Source organism: Oncorhynchus keta, chromosome 26, assembly GCF_023373465.1.
Source record: "Oncorhynchus keta strain PuntledgeMale-10-30-2019 chromosome 26, Oket_V2, whole genome shotgun sequence".
Lineage (NCBI taxonomy): Eukaryota > Metazoa > Chordata > Actinopteri > Salmoniformes > Salmonidae > Oncorhynchus > Oncorhynchus keta.
In genome coordinates, this window is record NC_068446.1 from 12,526,868 (window position 1) to 12,549,414 (window position 22,547).

The 22,547-nt window shown below is 42.0% G+C and overlaps 1 protein-coding gene across 15 annotated transcripts in view; it reads left to right on the forward strand.

Annotated features, from left to right (window-relative positions):
* Positions 1–4,733: 4,733 nt before the first annotated feature.
* LOC118358962 (C-Jun-amino-terminal kinase-interacting protein 3-like) overlaps positions 4,734–22,547 on the forward strand; it is a 71,133-nt gene continuing 53,319 nt past the window's right edge. For 13 of the 15 annotated variants that reach the window (XM_035737017.2, XM_035737027.2, XM_035737029.2 and 10 more), the window contains exons 1-4: positions 4,734–5,753; positions 19,438–19,558; positions 21,970–22,040; positions 22,200–22,291. In XM_035737017.2, coding sequence (XP_035592910.1) covers positions 5,454–5,753; positions 19,438–19,558; positions 21,970–22,040; positions 22,200–22,291 — 584 coding nt within the window. In that variant the 5' untranslated portion in view covers positions 4,734–5,453. Of the gene's footprint in view, positions 5,754–19,437; positions 19,559–21,250; positions 21,263–21,969; positions 22,041–22,199; positions 22,292–22,547 lie in introns of those variants that run through there. The other 2 variants (XM_035737018.2, XM_052480259.1) reach the window with 2 other exon arrangements.

Sequence of the window (22,547 nt, forward strand, 5' to 3'; positions counted from 1 at the left end):
ACTCAAACACCTGTCTCAAACAGAGAGGGGTGTTATTTTAGCTAGCTGACTATGGCTATCCAATACTGGAACTCCAAGTCAAGGTAGGCTTTTGGTTTTTATTAAGTTGTTGCCATCGGGGTCCGTCAGTGTAACTGCTAAACTGCTTGCTGACTGTACACTGTACTGCATGATTGTAGCATCTTTACTAACACGTTAGTTCTAGTAGCTATGTTGACTATGAGTTGACAACGATGTAGGTTGTGTGTAGCAGTTAGCAGTCTTGATATGAAGGTTTGACATGGAAAGATTTTTTCGCCTGGTCACAGACAGCCGAGGTGTTGTGCACTGAAGTCCACAAGTGGCGGGAAAAGGTGAGAGGAAGAGAGTGCATAGATAGTTGCAAGAAGGACTTGAAGAAGCAAAGTAATCATGATCATGCTGTTTTTATATGGCTGCTATGAAGTGAACTGCTTGTGTGTGATCAGGGGTGTGTTCATTCTGCCAATTCTGTTGGAAAAACATGTTGGATTGTAATTTGAAATAGTTGCTACACCAGAAGTTCATGTTTATATATAGGAGGAAAGAATATGGTAGGGTGGATATGAGCCTTGGGCTTGGAGAGTTACTAAGTTAGGGAAAAGGTAATTGCATGGTTGAGGTCACTGATAAGGGTGGATAGCTGTGCATTAGTGAGCAGTGGAGGCTGAGGTCAGGTCACACGAAGGGAGAAGGAACCGTTTATTACCCACATCCCTTAACTTCCTGCCTAGCAACAAAGATGTAATGTTTAGAGAAAAGGAGGAGACTCCACCTAAATGGGGGTATAAATACTTGTGCTGATGGGAACTATTCTTTGTCTTATGCAGCTCTGTGATCCAGTGGGTGAATGAACTTTGCAGGCTCATCTTGTCCGGGGGACTGACAAGTATGATGCAACTACAAAAAAAAGGTGAAATAGCAGGCTCATGAGTTAGATGAAAAGCACCAGGACCTCGCGAGGGCTCTGGAATAATAATAATCAAAATAAAGTCCAACAATTTACAGCTGTCCTCCAGCAGTATCAGAACACAATTGGGGGTATATAGTCTTGCCACTTCCCCACGGTTCGCCCCGGGATATCATGTATCCCAGGCTAAACAGGTCATGTCCCCGCTATATCCCTCTCATATAGAGGAAAAAGAGTGTTATGGGTTGAGAGAGGCAGCAGAGGGAGGTATCATCAATCCAGAAATGTTAGTCCCGGATTGGATCATAGATGCCCGGTTCGTACTCGTGCAGTTGCGATGACTTATGATCCTGGGCAGAAACTCCCAGAGGGAGGGAACCCCATTCTGCCACATGGCCAATCCATAACATGACTCCAAATTCAACACCACCATAAGCTGCTGAGTATTGGTGAAATGTGTAGCATAATGAAAAGAAGCACCTGACCTGCATAAAGGGGGTCAGGAGTAGAGGTCGACCGATTATGATTTTTCAATGGTGATACCGATTATTGGAGGACCAAAAAAGCCAATGCCGATTAATCAGACAATTTTTTTTATTTGTAATAATGACAATTACAACAATACTGAATTAACACTTATTTTTAACTTAATGTAAAACATCAAAATCAATTTAGCCTCAAATAAATAGTGAAACATGTTCAATTTGGTTTAAATAATGCAAAAACAAAGTGTTGGAGAAGAAGGCAATATGTGCCATGTAAAAATGTGTGCCATGTAAAAAAGCTAACGTTTAAGTTTCTTGCTCAGAACAATGAATGTGGTGTTGGCACTTGCAATGAACGCAAGAGAAATGACACAATTTCACCTGGTTAATATTGCCTGCTAAACTGGATTAGTAGTTATAACTAGTGATTATGATTGATTGTTTTTTATAAGATAAGTTTAATGCTAGCTAGCAATTTACCTTGGCTTCTACTCTATTCGCGTAACTGGCAGGCTACTCGTGGAGTGCAATGGTTAGAGCGTTGGACTAGTTAACTGTGCGGTTGCAAGATTGAAACCCCTGAGCTGACAAGGTGAAAATCTATCGTTCTGCCCCTGAACAAAGCAGTTAACCCACAGTTGCTAGGCAGTCATTGAAAATAAGAATGTGTTAACTGACTTGCCTAGTTAAATAAAAGGTATTAAGAAAGGCAGGTAAGCTAGTTCTTTACATGCATGATGGACAGACAAGTGTAGCCTATGGTACAACATTTTATGGGTGTAGAGAGCTAGTGCGAGTTGAGGAGCAGGCTTGAAGAGCTACTGATCTTGTTATGACATGCATTATCTGAATTAAGTCCACAGAGTTATACCTAGGAGGATTGGTTCTATGAAGGAACTTTGAGCTATCTAACAAGCTTGAGCTAGCAAGCTAACAAGCTTGTGTGTGCAGAGCGGCACCAGAATTAAAAATACGCCTTACCTTTGTAGTTAATAAATCCAATGTGAAACGTGATAACTAGGCCTTAGCTATTATTGAAAATATTCTTCTCTAGCTAATAAAAAAATCTTGTTATACAGTTGAAGTCAGAAGTTTACATACACTTAGATTGGAGTCATTAAAACTTGTTTTTCAACCACTCGACAAATTTCTTGTTCACAAACTATAGTTTTGGCAAGTCGGTTAGGACATCTACTTTGTGCATGACACAAGTAATTTTTCCAACAATTGTTTACAGGCAGATTATTTCACTTATCACAATTCCAGTGGGTCAGAAGTTTACATGCACTTCGTTGACTGTGCCTTTAAACAGCTTGGAAAATTCCAGAAAATGATGTCATGGCTTTAGAGGATTCTGATAGGCTACTTGACATCATTTGAGTCAATTGGAGGTGTACATGTGGATGTATTTCAAGGCCTACCTTCAAACTCAGTGCCTCTTTGCTTGACATCATGGGAAAATAAATAAAAAATCAGCCAAGACCTCAGAAAACAATTGTAGACCACCACAAGTCTGGTTCATATTTGGGAGCAATTTCCAAACGCCTGAAGGTACCACTTCCATTTGTAAAAACAACATTACGCAAGTATAAACACCATGGGACCACGTAGCAGTCATACCACTCAGGAAGAGACACGTTCTGTCTCCTAGAGATGAACGTACTTAGGTGCGAAAAGTGCAAATCAATCCCAGAACAACAGCAAAGGACCTTGTGAAGATGCTGGAGGAAACAGGTATAAAAGATTTTATATCCATTGTAAAATGAGTCCTATATCGACATAACCTGAAAGGCCGCTTAGCATGGAAGAAGCCACTGCTCCAAAACCGCCATTAAAAAAAGCCAGACTACGGTTTGCAACTGCACATGGGGACAAAGATCACACTTTTTGGAGAAATGTCCTCTGGTCTGATGAAACAAGGAGGACTGTTTGGCCATAATATCCATCATTATGTTTGGAGGGAAAAGGGGGAGGCTTGCAAGCCGAAGAACTCCATCCCAACCGTGAAGCACGGGGGTGGCAGCATCATGTTGTGGGGGTGCTTTGCTGCAGGAGGGACTGGTGCATTTCACAAAATAGATGGCTTCATGAGGAATAAAAGTTATGTGGATATATTGAAGCAACATCTCAAGACATCAGTCAGGAAGTTTAAGCTTGGTCGCAAATGGGTCTTCCAAATGGACAATGACCCCAAAGCACACTTGCAAAGTTGTGGCAAAATGGCTTAAGGACAACAAAGTCAAGGTGTTAGAGTGGCCATCACAAAGCCCCGACCTCAACCCTATATAACAGTTTGACCCAAGTTAAACAATTTAAAGGCAATGCTACCAAATACAAATTGAGTGTATGTAAACTTCTGACCCACTGGGAATGTGATGAAAGAAAAAAGCTGAAATAAACCACTCTACTACTATTCTGAAATTTCACATTCTTAAAATAAAGTGGTGATCCTAACAGTGCTAGAGGTGTCACTACAGACCCCGTTTCAATTCCAGGCTGTATCGCAACCAGCTGTGATTGTGCGCCGCCCCATGGGACTCCCAATTGGCCCAGCGTCGTCCTGGTTAGGGTTCAGCCGGGGTAGACCGTCATTGTAAACAATAATTTGTTCTTAACTGACTTGCCTAGTTAAATAAATAAAATAACATCAAAGTCTGCCATTCTCTGGATTTATTGTGCTTTCAAGACAACTGGGAACAAGGTTGAAAAATTATGACTTCAGTGATCTTCAGGTTGGAGCTCTAGAAAGAGGCCAGAGTTCCTGACTTGCAATTCTGACTTGGATGGCAGTTGAAAATGTTATTTTTCAGTCAGTGTTCCCAGTTTGCTTGAACTCACTGAAATCAGATTTCCCAGTTCTGAGATTCCAGTTGTTTTGAGTGCTGCAGAAATCATGCTGGATTGACACCATGGTCAATGTTGAATGTTTATCCTTTTAAACTTGGAAAATAGCCCCTTAAATCCAGACTTTGGACCACACAGCCAATCCACTGAATAGCAGGCTAGTGATTGTTGCAATGCTTGTAGTTAGACACTATTTATTACAAACCACTCGTTGTTGAATTTGCGATTTCCAACTTGTGTAATGTTTATGTCTAATGGCCTAAGGAGCACCGAGACGTTTTATCAACATTTTTGGTCAAAATGTGTATGTTTTTACCATATTTTTTGTTTTTATAAATAGCTTTTTGCATTTTGTTGTTGGCACAATACAAGTGTCCATTCATTAAAATGGAATATAATTTGAATGAGTTATCCACGGGCTTTTATTTAGAAGGTCTTGACATTACCATACGAAAGTGACGTCATCGTTTGTGCTGCTGTCAGAATTACTAGTCCAGAGCCGACAGCGCCACCGACACCGAACAGCATCGTCCCAGAGCCGAGAACAACAACAGTAGCAAAAACCGGGTCAAATATGATTTAAGGGGCGGCTTGGGTGTTGGCGGCAAAAGGGAACACCGTTATCCTCTTTATTTTTTTTTACCGATTTCGAATCCTCACAGTAATGGCTGGGGTCCATGGCTCCGGCTGCTGAGCGGCAGGTGTATTGTTGAGGACATATTTCTCAATCGTTATGTATTCAACCACGGTCGATACACTGGTAGGTAAGGACGGAACCGACTGCTACCGGAATTGGATGTTGCTGTCGCGAGGAAGGCTGTAGCTGGGTGCGTCGTTCCGTCCTCGAGGCTGCGGTGCAGCAGTGGTTGTTGGCTCGAGGAGGGCGGTGTCTCTAACTCCCTGTAAATAGCCTATATATTTTTTTGTGAATTAAAATGTCTCAGTATAATTTAGTAGTTCAAGGTTAGAAATTCTAACTGCAAACATGGATACCACCCAAATGATAGCAATCTTTGAAATCGTTCGGGATATGGAATGACACAGGTGATGTTTTATTGATAATTAATCCGAATGGATTATAATTTCAATGATTAGTATTTTCTCTTTCGTCTTGGTAAGCGTGTTTTATAACGGTAGGCCTATCTAAGCAACATCATCTCACATCTGGTATCGGACCCAGGCCTCATTTTGCCAAGATGATGGAAATCGATGAGGTTGTCTATCAGGACGACTATGGCTCGGTGTCCGTTATGTCGGAGCGGGTGTCGGGCCTGGCCAACAGCATCTACCGGGAGTTTGAGCGCCTCATCAGCAGCTACGACGAGGAAGTGGTCAAAGAGCTCATGCCGCTGGTGGTGAACGTTCTGGAGAATCTGGATTCGGTTTTAACGGAGAACCAGGAGCACGAGGTGGAGCTCGAGCTGCTGAAGGAGGACAACGAGCAGCTCATCACCCAGTACGAGCGCGAGAAGGCGCTGCGCAAGCAGGCAGAGGAGGTGAGGGTGCATTTACTCCATCCATGGCTGTTTTGTTTATAAAGACTCGACCAGTGTCTTTATCACTAGCCATATCCATTACTAATAATCACAGCACATACATTCACCTTCAATAGCAGTTCAGTTTTCATTGCCACTGTATGCCAGTTTTACAAAAAATAAACCCCAAAACGAACCATTTATAAGCTATACCCACATCCCATTCACATTCCTTCTGTAGGCCATTTATTTTTAGGCCTAAGTAACAAGGGTTACGTCTCAAATGGCACCCTATACCCTATATAGTGCACTACTTTTGACCAGAGCTCATAGGGCCTAATGTAATATACACTGAGTATACCAAACATCAAGAACACCTTCCTAATATTGAGTTGCGCAGCCCCCCCTCCCCTTTTACCCTCAGAACAGCCTCAATTTGTCAGGGCTTCCACTCGACAAGGTGTCAGAAACATTCCACAGGGATGCTGGCCCATGTTGACTCTAAATGCTTTCCACAGTTGTGTCAAGTTGACTGGATGTCCTTTGGGTGGTGGACCATTCTTGATACACACGGGAAACTGTTGATTGTGGAAAAAAACAGCAGCATTGCAGTTCATGACACAAACCGGTGCACCTGGCACATACCCCATTCAAATGAACTTTAAATATTTTGTCTTGCCCATGCTCTGAATGTGACATTTACACATACACAATCCATGTCCACACAATCCATGCTTCTACACCTGCATTGCTTGCTGTTTGAGGTTTTAGGCAGGGTTTTTGTACAGCACTTTGAGATCAGCTGATGTAAGAAGGGCTTTATAAATACATTTGATTTGATGTCTCAATTGTATTAAGGCTAAAAAATCATATTTAAACCTTTCTCCTCCCCTTCATCTATACTGATTGAAGTAGATTTAACAAGTCACATCAGTAAGGGATTATAGCTTACACCTGTATTCACCTGGTCAGTCTGTCACCTTCAATTGCATGCAGTGAGTACTCATATCTGGCCTAATGGCCCATCCCTATCAACACAGCAGATCAGAGACCGTGGAAAGGCCTATCTATGTAACATCATCAGTGGTGGTTCAATGAGTATAGGGGCCTGCTTATAGTGCCTGCCTGGATTGTGCCTGGGCCAGGTTGGTGATCAGTTCAGTGTGCTTGTGTGTTTGCAGAAGGATTCTGCCAAAGTTGTGATTCTGATGTGAATGTACTGTATTTCATTACATTTTATTCAATACAATAATTGTATTTGACACAGACTTTTATGGACAAAAATATGCCTACAATGAAACCAGCCTTTTCACAATTACAAGTTGTCTTGTAAACTATTATGGACTACAAAGGGAAATCCCACGAGCTGCCCAGTGACGTGAGTCTGCCAGATGGGCTAAATGTCTTTTTTTGCTGGCTTTGAGGCAAGCAACACTGAAGCATGCATGAGAGCACCAGCTGTTCCAGACAACTGTGAGATCATACTCTCCGTAGCCGATATGAGCAAGACCTTTAAACGGGTCAACATTCACCAGGCCACGGGGCCAGACGGATTACCAGGACATGTACTCAGAGCATGCGCGGACCAACTGGCAAGAGTCTTAACTGACATTTTCAACTTCTCCCTGACCGAGTCTGTGATACCTACAGTGGGGGAAAAAGTATTTAGTCAGCCACCAATTGTGCAAGTTCTCCCACTTAAAAAGATGAGAGAGGCCTGTAATTTTCATCATAGGTACACTTGACTACCTGCAGCCACCTGACTACCTGTTATGCGAGTGCAGCAAGGGAGCCACGGTAAGGTGCTAGCGAGCATTAAATATATCTTATAAAAAACAATCAATCTTAACATAATCACTAGTTAACTACACATGGTTGTTGATTTTATCTAGCTTGTCCTGCGTTTCATATAATCGATGCGGTGCCTGCTAATTTATCATTGAATCATAGCCTACTTCGCCAAACGGGTGATTTAACAAGTGTATTCGCGAAAAAAGCACTGTCGTTGCACCAATGTGTGCCTAACCATAAACATCGATGCCTTTCTTAAAATCATATATTTTATATATTTTTAAACCTTCATTTTTAGTTAATATTGCCTGCTAACATGAATTTCTTTTAACTATGGAAATTGTGTCACTTCTCTTGCGTTCTGTGCAACAGAGTCAGGGCATATGCAGCAGTTTGGGCCGCCTGGCTCGTTGCGAACTGTGAAGACAATTTTTTTCCTAACAAAGACAGCCAACTTCGCCAAATGGGGGATGATTTAACAAAAGCGCATTTGCGAAAAAAGCATAATTGTTGCACGAATGTACCTAACCATAAACATCAATGCCTTTCTTAAAATCAATACACAGTATATATATTTTTAAACCTGCATATTTAGTTAAAAGAAATTCATGTCAGCAGGCAATATTAAACTAGGAAAATTGTGTCACTTCTCTTGCGTTCATTGCAACAGTTTGGCCCGCTTGGCTCGTTGCGAACTAATTTGCCAGAATTATGACATAACATTGAAGGTTGTGCAATGTAACAGGAATATTTAGAGTTATGGATGCCACCTGTTAGATAAAATACGGAACGGTTCTGTATTTCACTGAAAGAATAAACATTTTACTTTCGAAATGATAGTTTCCGGATTTGACCATATGAATGATCTATTATGTGTATTATGTTATAATTAAGTCTATGATTTGATATTTGATAGAGCAGTCTGACTGAGCGGTGGTAGGCAGCAGCAGACTCATAAGCATTCATTCAAACAGCACTTTTGTGTGTTTGCCAGCAGCCTATTAACTCCCGAGATTAGGCTGGTGTAACCGATGTGAAATCGCTAGCTAGTTAGCGGGGTGTGCGCTAATAGCATTTCAAACGTCACTCGCTTTTAGATTTGGACTCGCTTTTAGATTTGGAGTAGTTGTTCCCCTTGCCCTGCAAGGGCTGCGGCTTTTGTGGAGTGATGGGTAACGCTGCTTCGGGGGTGGCTTTTGTCGATGTGTTCCTGGTTCGAGCCCAGGTAGGGGCGAGGAGAGGGATGGAAGCTATTCTGTTACTGGCAATACTAACGTGCCAATAGTCAAAGGTATTTGAAATACAAATGGTATAGAGAGAAATAGTCCTATAATAACCTCAACCTAAAACGTCTTACCTGGGAATATTGAAGACTCATGTTAAAAGGAACCACCAGCTTTCATATGTTCTCATGTTCTGAGCAAGGAACTTAAACGTTAGCTTTTTTACATGGCACATATTGCACTTTTACTTTCTTCTCCAACAAATTTTTTTTTGCATTATTTAAACTAAATTGAACATGTTTCATTATTTATTTGAGGCTAAATTGATTTGATTGATGTATTATTAAAATAAAAGTGTTCATTCAGTATTGTTGTAATTTTAGACCCTGCCACATACGTCTCATGTTTGAGCCGTTGAATTGCGACTCCACTATGTCTCTATACTGACACTTTGCTTGTTTGATTGCCTTACGGAGGGAATAACGACACTGTTTGTATTCAGACATATTTCTAGTCGCCTTGCCATTATTAAATGCGTTGGTATGTGCTTTCAGTTTTGCGCAAACGCTGCAATCAATCCACGTTTTCTGGTTAGGGAAGGTTTTAATAGTCACAGCGGGTACAACATCTCCTATACACTTCCTTATAAACTCACCCACTGAGTCAGCGTATTTGTCAATGTTATTATCTGAGGCTACCCAGAACATATCCCAGTCCACGTGATCGAAACAATCTTGAAGCGTGGAATCGGATTGGTCAGATCAGCGTTGGATAGACCTAAGCACGGGCGCTTCCTGTTTTGGTTTCTGCCTATAGGAGGCCAGCAACAAGATGGAGTCATGGTCAGATTTGACAAAAGAAGGGCGGGGGAGGGCCTTGTATGCATCGCAGAAGTTAGAGTAGCAATGGTCGAGCGTGTTACTCGCTCGTGTACAGCAATTGATATGCTGCTAGAATTTAGGTAGCCTTGTTCTCAAATTAGCTTTGTTTAAAATCTCCAGCTACAATAAATGCAGCCTCAGGATATATGGTTTCCAGTTTGCATAAAGTCCAGTGAAGTTCCTTGATGGTCGTCTTGGTATCTGCTTGCGGGGTGATATACACGGCTGTGATGATAACCGAGGGGAGTTCTCTTGGGAGATAATCCGGTTGGCATTTGATTGTGAGGTAGTCTAGGTCAGGTGAACAAAAGGACTTGATTTCCTGTATGTTGTTACAATTACACCATGAGTCGTTAATCATGAAACATACACCCCCACGCTTCTTCTTACCGGAGAGAGGTTTATTCCTGTCGGCGCGATGCACTGAATCTCGTTGGCTGTATGGACTCCGACAGCATATCCCCAGCTAGCCATGTTTCCCTGAAACAGAGAACGTTACAAACCCGGATATCTCTTTGGAAAGCAACTCTTGCCCTGATTTTGTCAACTAGGGACTGGACATTAGCGAGTAATATACTCTGAAGCGGTGGGTGGTGTGTGCACATCCGAAGCCTCCCTAGAAGACCACTCTGGCACCCTCTCCTCCGGCGGCGTCGTTTTGGGTCAACCTCTGGAACCAATTCAAACACCTTGGGAGGTGCAGACAAAGGATCTGCTTTTTGGAAAGTCGTATTCCTGGTCGTAGACGTCTCTCTGATATCCAATAGTTCTTCCCGGTTGTATGTAATAATACTTTTTCTGGGTAACGATGTAAGAAATAATACATAAAAAAAACAAAATACTGCACAGTTTCCTAAGGACTAAAAGCGATGCTGTCATCTCTATCAGCGCCATCTTGCTTAAGGTCGTTGTCCTGTTGGAAGGTGAACCTTCACCCCAGTCTGAGGTCCTGAGCGCTCTGGAGCAGGTTTTCATCAAGTATCTCTCCTGTACTTTTCTCCGTTCATCTTTGCCTCGATCCTGACTAGTCTCCCAGTCCCTGAAAAACCTCCCCACAGCATGATGCTGCCACCACCATGCTTCACCGTGCGGAAAGTTCAATTTTGGCTTCATCAGACCAGAGAATCTTGTTTCTCGTGGTCTGAGAGTCTTTAGGTGCCTTTTGGCTAAATCCAAACGGGCTCTCGTGCCTTTTACTGACGAGTGGCTTACATCTGTCGGGTCATTAAAGGCCTGATTGGTGGAGTGCTGCAGAGATGGTTGTCCTTCTGGAAGGTTCTCCCATCTCGACAGAGCAACTCTGGAGCTCTGTCAGAGTGACCATCGGGTTCTCCAATCAAGCTGTAGAAACATCTCAAGGATTATCAATTGAAACAGGATGCACATGAGCGCAATTTTGAATCTCATAGCAAAAGGTCTGAATACTTATGTAAATAAGGTATTTCTGTTTTTTATATTTAATACATTTGCAAACATTTATAAAAACCTGTTTACGATTTGTCATTATGGAGTATTGGGTGTAGATTGCTGAGGATTTTGTTTTACAGTTTAGAATAAGGCTGGAACGTAACAAAATGTGGAAAAGGTCAAGGGGTGTGAATACTGTCCAAAGACACTGTATGGACATTTATGGAAATGAGGCACATACTTTTAACACAAAATAAAATAAATACCGTATACCATTAGAACATAAGTGGATTCTAAGAAAAAAAGTGACATTTGACAATAAATTGAATATCCCACCAAAATCCCTGAACTCCATTATGTTTCCATTCCAGTAAAATGTTTTATGTGCTATAAATTCAAAACGTTTAGGGTATCTTCATCCATTGTCCAACTGTTTGAATTTATTAGAATTGTTTTTAAAAACCTTTTAACAATTTTAATGACCGTTGCTAGTGTTCTCCTAGACACATTCTAGTATAGTATAAGCAGACAGCTGTGCAGGGTTTTACCCAAAATAAAGGTCCAATGCCACATGATGCTTAGTCACATGTGTGTAAAGTTATATACCATGTCACATCGACTGCGTCCCAATTAGCACCCTAATCCTGGCCTAGTGCACTACTTTTTATTAGGGCCCATGGGGCTATATAGGGAATAAGGTGCCATTTGGGACAGAATGGTTTTCTCTGTCTCATTGTTTGCTACGTTTGAGGGAAGAGAACATGATTAAATGCATACATTTAAAATAGATTATCATGAAAGTGTAAAGAGGATATGTTTTAAATGCTTTTTGAAGCAAGTGACACAAAAATAGCATGTGCAAGAATTAGTTCTAAGGTCTGCTTCCAACTCACTCTCTCAAGCACGAAGATCCCCTGAACATAGCTCACTCTCCAGATCCCAATAATCTGAATTCTGATCACCTGTTCACACACCTGTATGTCATTTACACACACTAATTAGTTCAGTTCTTGGCACACAATCATTGTGAGGTATTGTTTGTTTTGATACACTTCTATTCGGAGCTCTGTTTTTTTCCTGTATTAATCCTCCTGTGCACCGTAGTTTTGGCTATCCTCACTAACGATGGCTTTTTGCCTATCGAATTTCCTGTCATCAACCTCTTGCCTGATATCACGGACTGTGTCATTAGCCTTCTCCCTGCCTGTACTGTTGCCTTTTTGGACCCCTGTGTATGACCTTCTGCCTGCCCCTGGACCCAGCTACCTGCCTCCTCCTGTGGTCCTTTACAAATAAACACCTGCTGCACCCTGCGCTTGAAACCAGCTCTCTGTCTCCCATCGTATTCATTACATTAGTAAGTGTGCTGGTCAGAAAATGTGATAAGTATTTGGATGAAATAGTGCTTGCTCCAACAAACATAAATAATGATAATGACAACCTGTAAAGATATAGTGAAAGTTCTTTGGAGTAACTCAGGTACTGTTTTATAACTGTATTATATGAATTAAAGACTTCATGATGAACTGAAGAATAGTGTACTATACATTAAAGTAACAGTAATTATCACATTACATTGTGCAGGTAATGTTATAAAGGTACGAGTTGGGGTCAGAGTTATAATAACCTTTACAACAGAGCTCAATTTACAATGAGACCATAGTGCACTATATTTGCTGTGGTGGTTTCGAACTTTGAATGCAGCAGTGAACATACGAGTGCACAGATGCCATTTCAAACAAATGTTTTAGATGCGACCCAGGGATTGGTTTAAGGCACTGCCTGAGACAGTGACATGGTGAGTTGTGGGGGGATGGGGCAGGGTGCATTATGGGAAATCAATTGTACACTGAGGGAGGTTGGCACTGTAACCTGATTTTGTGCTTATGGCAGAAAGAGAGGGAGAGAGGGAGGGGGCATTCTTCTTACCAAACCAAATTACCTTTGTTTTGGAGGTATTCAGAACAAGGTTAAGGGCAGAGAAAGCTTGTTGGACATTAAGACTGCTTTGTTGTAGAGCGTTTAACACAAACTCCAGGGAGGGGCCAGCTGAGTATAAGATTGTATCATCTGCATATACATGGATGAGAGAGTTTCCTACTGCCTGAGCTATGTTGTTGATGTAAATTGTGAAGAGCTTGGGGCCTAGGATCGAGCCTTGTGATACACCCTTGGTGATAGGCAGTGGCTGAGACAGCATCTGTTCTGACTTTATACACTACACTCTTTGAGAGAGGTAGTTATCAAACCAGGCCAAAGACCACTCAGAGACACCAATACCCCTTAGCCGGCCCACAAGAATGGAATGGTCTACCATATCAAAAGCTTTTGCCAAGTCAATAAAAATAGCAGCACAATATTGCTTAGAATCAAGGGCAATGGTGACATCATTGAAGACCTTTAAGGTTGCAGTGACATCCATAACCTGAGTGGAAACCAGATTGTATACCTGAGAGAATACTATAGACATCAAGAAAGCCAGTGAGTTGATTGTTGAGAAGTTTTTCCAACACTTTTGATAGGCCTATTTCTATTTGCCCTGTCTATCACAGTTAGGATCAGCTTGATCTCCCCCTTTAAATAAAGGATGAATTGTGGCTGCCTTTTCAATCAATGGGAACCTCCCCAGAGAGGAGAGACAGGTTAAAAAGGTCAGATATAGGCTTGGTGATTGTAGGGGCAGCAACCTTAAAGAAGAAAGGGTCTAAACCATGGTTTTTGGGGGTCAAGTTTAAGGAGCTCCTTTAGCACCTCGGAACTCAGTGACCGCCCGCAAGGAGAAACTTTGTAGTGGGGCAGGGGAAAAAAGAGGGAGGAGCATTCTGGCTAGACACATTAGAAGCGGTGGGAGATGAGGAAATGTTGGACGGGCAAGGAGGTATGGCTGAGTCAAATAGGAATCCAGACTTAATGAAGTGGTGATTAAAAAGCTCAGCCATGTGCTTCTTGTCAGTAACAACCACATCATCTTTAAGGGACATGGGCAGCTGTGAGGAGGAGGGTTTATTCTCCAGGTCTTTAACTGTTTTCCAGAACTTCTTGGGGTTCGACCCACAGAGAGAGCTGCTCCTTAAAGTAACTCTTTGGTCTTCCGGATATTCTGAGTGCACTTTTTTCTCATTTGCCTGAGTGAGAGCCAGTCAGCCTAAGTATGAAACACAGAGGGAGTTAGAGAAAGGTAGACAAAGAACGAAAGAACAAGACCGAGATGGAGAGATACAAAGGGAGGGAGAGAGAAATTCTTCCCAGTGAGAGAGAAAGAGGCAGACAGAGTGAAAGAACGAGAGACCGAGATGGAGAGAGAGACAGAGGGAACATCTTCCCAAGTCCAGAGAGAAGACAGCCCACACCCTGGCTGGAATCTCCTCCCTGTGCCATGTGCTTCCTTTGGGAGTAATTGTCAAGGCTCAGATTACAAGACTTTTAGACAGACCTAAATGGTGCCCTGTTCCCTTTATAGTGCACTAGTTTTGACCAGGGCCCATAGGTAGTCAAAGGTAGTGCACTATATAGAGGTTAGGGTACCCACTGGTACATAAATGCAACATCATGTTCTATGATTCCTCCCTAAGTCTCTATTTTATCCACGAAACAGAGTAATTGACAACCACAGTCACGCTAAGGCTGAAATGTAGATACATTTGTTCAAAGGACCATTAATGAATATTGTTTGATTCCTGAAGATTTGAGACCTCAACATGTTGATCCCTATATGCTATAAAGCACTTTGACATATGATGTTTTTAAATAGCAATATGCAATCTGATTTATTGATTGAAATACCGTATGTACTATCAGAATAGAAATGCCACATTCCACTGCGTGGCGCTTCAATTCATTTCCTGTGATTAAAAAGAGAGCCTGTTATTGTTTTGGCTGCATCTAGCGTGAGGCCATCTTCTCACCAGACCACCGCCTACTGTGGATGCTGCTGGGAGCTCGCTGGGTTGCTGGGTCTGGCTGGGGAGGAGGGGGGGCCCAGGGGCAAGCAGTGTCCTGGGGAGGGGATTTGAAGGGCGGGGGGGTGAGTGAGTGAGTGAGAGACTGCAGCGCGTTGCTATTGTTTTCTCATGGTGCTGCTTTGCTTTGGTCAACTGGTGAAACTGGAGTTGACCCATGTACCCTATAGTGCACCATGGGCCCCGGTCAAAAGTAGCGCAATGTGTAGGGAATAGGGAGATGGGGTGGGGTTGTCTATTCGTTGAGGTCAGGGAGCAACGCCGGGCATTTGTAGGAAAATGGCAATTCACAGGCCCCATGAATAGGAGTGCCATAGACTTTTAACAGGAGCATTTTTAGGGGCGTACTGGGTGAGAAAATGGACATATGTCCCTGTCCCTAACTTTGGCAGTTTTGCCTCCCTATGTTCCCGGTTCTTGTTATTTGAGGTCAGCCAGACGATGGTAGAGCATATCTCTAGCAGCAGGCAGGGTCTCGCTACAGTCGGGGGATTACAGTCGTAAGACTGCAGCCCGGCCGGCCCATTGTGCAAGGCTTTATAAAACTCTGCAGACTGCAGAGAGAGCCCTTGGAAGGAAGGCAGGCAGGCCAGACAGCTATGTTAGTTTCTGTTTGTTTTCTGATTCCTGTACACAGAGAGACAGGAGAGCAGGGTCTGGTTCAGTTAGTATGACATGGGACAAAACACTTTGAAATGGAGGAGATATGCTGATACATGAACGTTTAACATTTTGATCTAAAAGGGTTATTCTACTGTTGTCCCCGTGGGAGAACCATTTTGGGTTCCATGTAGAACACTTTTCATACACTTTTCATACAGGGTTCTATTTGGAACTCAAAACGGTTAATTCAAATGGTTCTTACCTGGGGACGGCAGTAGAATAACCTTTTTAGATTCTAATCTAGATTTTTAAAAACTTTTGGAACCCCTTTTTCTAAAAGTGTATCAATATAATATATATTTTACAATGTGAGCCGTTTACCACACATCATGCATTCATGGAATTGATAAATTGTTATGCTGCATACAATAGGGTTGAAAATAATTTACTTTTTCCTATGTACAGTGCATTCGGAAAGTATTCAGACCCCTTGACTTTTTACACATTTTGATTCGTTTCAGCCTTATTCTAAAATTGATTTAAAATTTTAAAAATTAAAAAGTCATCAATATGCACATAATACCCCATAATGACAAAGCAAAAACAGCTTTTGGGATATTTATGCAAATTTAAAATTGATATCCCATTTACATACAGTGGCAAGAAAAAGTATGTGAACCCTTTGGAATTACCTGGATTTCTGCATGAATAGGTCACAGTGCAGGGTGGGAGAAGTATGTGAACCCTTGGATTCATAACTGGTTGACCCTCCTTTGGCAGCAATAACCTCAACCAAATGTTTTGTGTAGTTGCGGATCAGAGCTGCACAACAGTCAGGAGGAATTTTGGACAATTCCTCTTTACTAAACGGTTGCTGTTCATCAATATTCTAGGGCTGTCTGGTGTGAACCGCTCTCAAGGTCATGCCACAGCATCTCATATCGGGTTTAGGTCAGGACTCTGACTGAGCCACTCCAGAAGGTGTATTTTCTTCTGTTGAAGCCATTCTGCTGTTGATTTGCTTCTTCAATTGGAGGGCAGAGAGCCTTACATTCTCCTGCAAAATGTCTTGATAAACTTGGGAATTCATTTTTCTGTCGATGATAGCATGTCCAGGCCCTGAGGCAGTAAAGCAGCCCCAAACCATGATGCTCCCTCCACCATACTTTACAGTTGGGATGAGGTTTCTATGTTGGTGTTCTGTGCATTTTTTCTCCACACATAGTGTTGTGTGTTCTTTCCAATCAACTCTGAATATTTTGCCAGTACCGCTGTGGAACATCCAGGTGCTCTTTCACGAACTTCAGATGTTGCAGAAATGTGTTTTTGGACAGCACTGGCTTCTTCCGTGGTGTCCTCCCATGAACACCATTCTTGTTTAGTGTTTTACGTATCGTGGACTCGTCAACAGAGATGTTAGCGTGTTCCAGAGATTTCTGTAAGTCTTTAGCTGACACTCTAGGATTCTTATTAACCTCATTGAGCATTCTGCACTGTGCTCTTGCAGTCATCTTTGCAGAACAGCCACTCCTTTTTTTATTTTTTTTATTTTACCTTTATTTTACTAGGAAAGTCAGTTAAGAACAAATTCTTATTTTCACTCCTAGGGAGAGTAGGAACAGTGCTGAACTTTCTCAATTTAAAGGCACTGGACTGATGAACATCAAGGCTTTTAGAGATACTTTTGTAACCCTTTCCAGCTTTATGCAAGTCAACAATTCTTCTGAGATCTCTTTTGTTCGAGGCATGGTTCACATCAGGCAAAGCTGCTTGTGAATAGAAAACTCTTTGTGAGTGTTTTTGTGGGACAGGGCAGCTCTAACCAACATCTTAGATCTCGTCTCATTCATTGGACTCCAGGTTAGATAACTCCTGACCCCAATTAGCTTTTGGAGAAGTCATTTGCTTAGGGGTTCATGTACTTTTTCCAACCTACACTGTGAATGTTTAAATGATGTATTCAATATAGATAAGAAAAATACAATAATTTGTGTGTTATTAGTTTAAGCACACTGTGTGTCTATTGTTGTGACTTAGATGAAGATAAGATCACATTTGATGACCCAATTTATGCAGAAGTCCAGGTAATTCCAAAGGGTTCACATACTTTTTCTTGCCACTGTAGGTATTCAGATCCTTTACTCAGTACTTTGTTGAAGCACCTTTGGCAGAGATTACAGCCTCGAGTCTTCTTGAGTATGACGCTACATGCTTGGCACACCTATATTTGAAGAGTTTCTCCCATTCTTCTCTGCAGATCCTCTCAAGTTCTGTCAGGTTGGATCGGGAGCTTCGCTGCACAGCTATTTTCAGTTCTCTCCAGAGATGTTCGATTGGGTTCAAGTCCGGGCTCTGGCTGGGCCATTCAATGACATTCAGAGATTTGTCTTGAAGTTGTCTTGACTGTGTGGTTAGGGTCGTTGTCCTGTTGGAAGGTGAAATGTTGCCCCAGTCTAAGGTCCTGAGGTCTCTGGAGCAGGTTTTCATCAAGGATATCTCTGTACTTTGCTCCGTTCATCTTTCTCTCGATCCTGACTAGTCTCCTAGTCCCTGGCACTGAAATACATCTCTACAGCATGATGCTGCCACCACCATGCTTCACCGTAGAGATGATGCCAGGTTTCCTCCAGATGTGACGCTTGGCATTCAGGCCAAAGAGTTAAATCTTGGTTTCATCAAACCAGAGAATCTGGTTTCTCATGGTCTGAGGGTCCTTTAGGTGCCTTTTGGCAAAGTCCAAGCGGCCTGTCATATGCTTTTTTACTGAGGAGTGGCTTCCGTCTGGCCACTCTACCATCTACCATAAAGGCTTGATTGGTGGAGTGCTGCAGAAATGGTTGTCCTTCTGGAAGGTTCTCAGATCTCCACAGAGGAACTCCGTAGATCTATCAGAGTGAACATCGGGTTCTTGGTCACCTCCCTGACCAAGGCCCTTTTCCCCGGATTGCTCAGTTTGGCCGGGCGGCCAGCTCTAGGAAGATTCTTGGTGGTTCCAAATTTCTTCCAATTAAGAATGATGGAGGCCACTGTGTTCTTGGGGACCTTCAATTCTGAAGAGATGTTTTGGTACCCTTCCCCAGATCTGTGCCTCGACACAATCGTGTCTAGGAGCTCTAAGGACAATTCCTTCGACCTCATGGCTCTGACATGCACTGTCAACTGTGGGACCTTATATAGACAGGCGTGTGCCTTTCCAAGTCATGTCTAATCAATAGAATTTACCACAGGTGGACTCCAATCAAGTTGTAGAAACATCTCAAGGATTATCAATGGAAACAGGATGCATTTGAGCTCAATTTCGAGTCTCATAGCAAAGGGTCTGAATACTTATGTAAATAAGATATTTCTGTTTTTTACATTTTGAATACATATGCTAACATTTCTAAAAACCTGTTTTCGCTTTGTCATTATTGTGTGGACATGGATGAAGATTTAAAAAAAAATGTAATCCATTTTTAGAATAATGCTGTAACAAATTGTGGAAGAAGTCACTGGGTCTGAATACTTTCCGAGTGCGCTGTAATTCCTATCTATTTTATTTTTGATTAAGATTTTTCCATTCTTGATTTGCAATTTCAGTTCACTTCCTGAATTAATTATTGGTTGTTTTATCCCAAAGAAATTCCTAGAGTTTGAGGACTGTGTGGATGTTCTCTCCCATAAAAATGTTTAGGGCCGGTTTCCCGGACACAGAGTAAATCTAGTCTTGGGCTAAAAAAACCCATTTCAGTGGAGATTCTCCCTTGAGTCAGCGTTTTAGTCTAGGACTAGGATTAATCTGTGTCTGGGAAACCAGCCCATAGCGTTTTGACTGACTGTGTATGGTTGTTCTCTCCCACAGAAATTCATAGAGTTTGAGGATGCATTGGAGGGGGAGAAGAAGGACTTGCAGACTCATGTGGAGAGCTTGGAACTGCAGGGGAAACAACTGGAGCTCAAGACCAAGAACTACTCTGACCAGAGTGAGTATTATTGTGTTTTCACACTTGGTCCCTTTCTGACAATTTTTGTGAACTCAGCGTGGTTTGCTTAATTTTTTTGTCCAGTGTGAACACTCCAAAGGAACTCAGACCCCTCAAAAGGGACCCCGAAGCGAACCGAACTTGAGAGGTGGTCAGTTGAATTCCTCGGTCCGGTTCACTTTTTTAGGGCAATGTGAACACAAAGCTACACAGGTTCGCTTGTTATTATTCCCACACCACATACTAGAATACTGCAACACTGTTTCCCCTCCCATAACCCCTCACGTTGGTGCCACAAAAGAGAGAAGATGATTATCTGCCGGTTCGCAGAAAAATATTATTTGTTTGCAATATGTGATCTATAAAGAGATATATTCTAACCTGTTTATCTCCATGTGGGGTTTGAATGACAACAATATGTGTGATGACAACAATATCCTTGGTGAGAATCACGACATAGGGTACAAAATCTATTTTAGCTCTTAAAGGGGCAGTAGACTACATTGGGTGTAGAATTTTCAATTATAGCATTATTTGTCTGCAGTTATTCTTCTGCTATTTATTCTGTTACCAATAATATTTACATGTTCATAGAAATTAGAATTATTATGTCTCATCTTTTAACTAAATGCAATCTATTATCTTCCAAGATATAAGTATTAATAAATATCTGTAGTATGATAACATGTTCTGATTGAATGGCTTGTCCTGTAAAAACGCAGAGTACATTGATTAAATGTTGGAAAAAGACCTTGGTTCCTTTTAAAACATTGCAATGTGAAATCAAAGAAGACTCGGACCACAAAATAGGTTAAGTGAACAGGCAAAATAGTTGAGTCCTCATTCTAAGTCAATGGCAGTGTAAGGACCGACGCTGGGAGATGAGAAGCAAGTACAGGGAGGGTACATTTAATGGATAATATACAAGAAACAAACAAGGACATTGTCTGGACAGGGGAAAACCTAACATCAATGATGACACAGGGAACAAACTGAGGAGCAGACAGATATAGAGGGGTAATCAACAAAGTAAAGGAGTCCAGGTGAGTCCAATGAGCGCTGATGCACGTGATGATGGTGACAGGTGTGGGGTAATGAAGGGCAGCCTGGCACCCTCGAGCGCCAGAGAGGGGAAGCGGGAGCAGGCGTGACAGGCAGTGTGAATACAAAGGGAACTGAGTTCTTTAGCTTCTTTTTTTTTACCCCAGAGTTCACTAAAGAGGACTGAGATCGGTTATTTTAAAGATGACTATTTGTGAAAACACCCTTAAACTTAATAACTAGAACTACTCCAAATAGAGTGAGTATAAAATTATAATAACCGGAACTACTTCGATCAGAGTGAGTATAGAACTATAATAACTAGAACGACGCCGACCAGAGTGAGTATAGAACTATAATAACTAGAACTTCTCCGACCAGAGTGAGTATAGACTATTAATAACTAGAATTACTTCATCAAGAGTGAGTATAGACTTAATAACTAGAAGTACTCTGACAATTTGATGTTGACAATGCCATTTGCCCATTACATGGGATAAACAGCTGCAGGTGATTGCACTGTATCTCATGGCATTTACAGTGAGACAGATATGCCCAGGAGTGCGGTGGATCAGACTTTGTTTACATAAAACAACACATCGATTCTGTATGTGTTTTTCTGTTGCTCATCAATGTTTAAAAACTAGAACTACTCTGACCAGAGTGAGTATAGAACTATAATAGCCTGAACTACTCCAACCAGAGTGAGTAGTACCTCAGTACTAAAACACTGTGTAATATTACTCAGAGCTAGAACTGCTTCGACCAGAGTGAGTGTGTACTTCTCAAAACTAGCACACTGCAAGTGTGCACTAATCAGAACTAGCACACTGTGAGTCTTCACGACTCAGAACTACCCCGTGAGTCTGCATTACTCATAACTAGCACAATGTGATGATACACTATTGACAGCCAAGCACAAAGTGTATAGCCTAGCACATAGTGATTGTCTACCTACGATGTGGAGGACTAAACATAGCCTACTAGCACACATTGGTTTTGCACCATGAAGAGCTTTGCATGTAGTATTCAAAGACACAATATAGCCCGTTTTACACACTAACCCACCATGTCCGGATGAGCCAGTGCATGTTCTGTGGTTAATATGGCTTAATAGGGTTTTAAGTGCCTCTGACAGCAAAAAGACTCACATCAATGAGAAAACGGGCCTGCAACCATTTAGTGTTTCAAAGCAGCTTTAAATGGAGAGCACCATCACACTATCCACTGTTCAATATGGAGCCATTTCCTGAAAGTCCTGGACTAATAGTCACTTTCAATGGAGAATCTCACCAGCCCAAAGTGTATAACCAACAGTGCTGTTACAATGGGTGGCTGGTTGACTCTGATTCTGTTTATCTGGGTTTCAGTCACTCGTCTGGAGGAGCGTGAGTCAGACATGAAGAAGGAGTACAATGCATTGCACCAGCGACACACGGAGGTAGGAACAGCCGTGTGTGTGTGCGTGCATGAGAGAGTTTAGTATCTGACTCCATACAAGCTGCTAGGTTTGTATCATGATGTTGTTCGCCTGGTGCAATAGAACCAAGTCAGTGGAATTACGTCCATCTTCCTCACTCATCCTCTCTCTTCCTGTCAGATGATTCAAACATACGTGGAGCATATTGAGAGGTCCAAGATGCAACAGGCAGGGAACAACAGCCAGACAGAAGGGCCAGGCAGTGGACGAACGTGAGTGGCCGACTTCTTAAAAACATTTTCATCATAAAATGTTATTATCCCCAAGTGAGGACATCCGTTGAGCAGCATACAGACAAAGCTCTACAATTCATATAACAACATAGACATAAAATAATATAGTTAGTTGTGACCTTTCTGGAAAATGTGGGTAGGTGGGTGTGTTGGTGTGTGTGTGTGTGCAGGGGGAAGAGTATAGAAATGGATCCTGGAATAGCTTAGTAGTAGCAACTATGCTGAGGTAATGGTC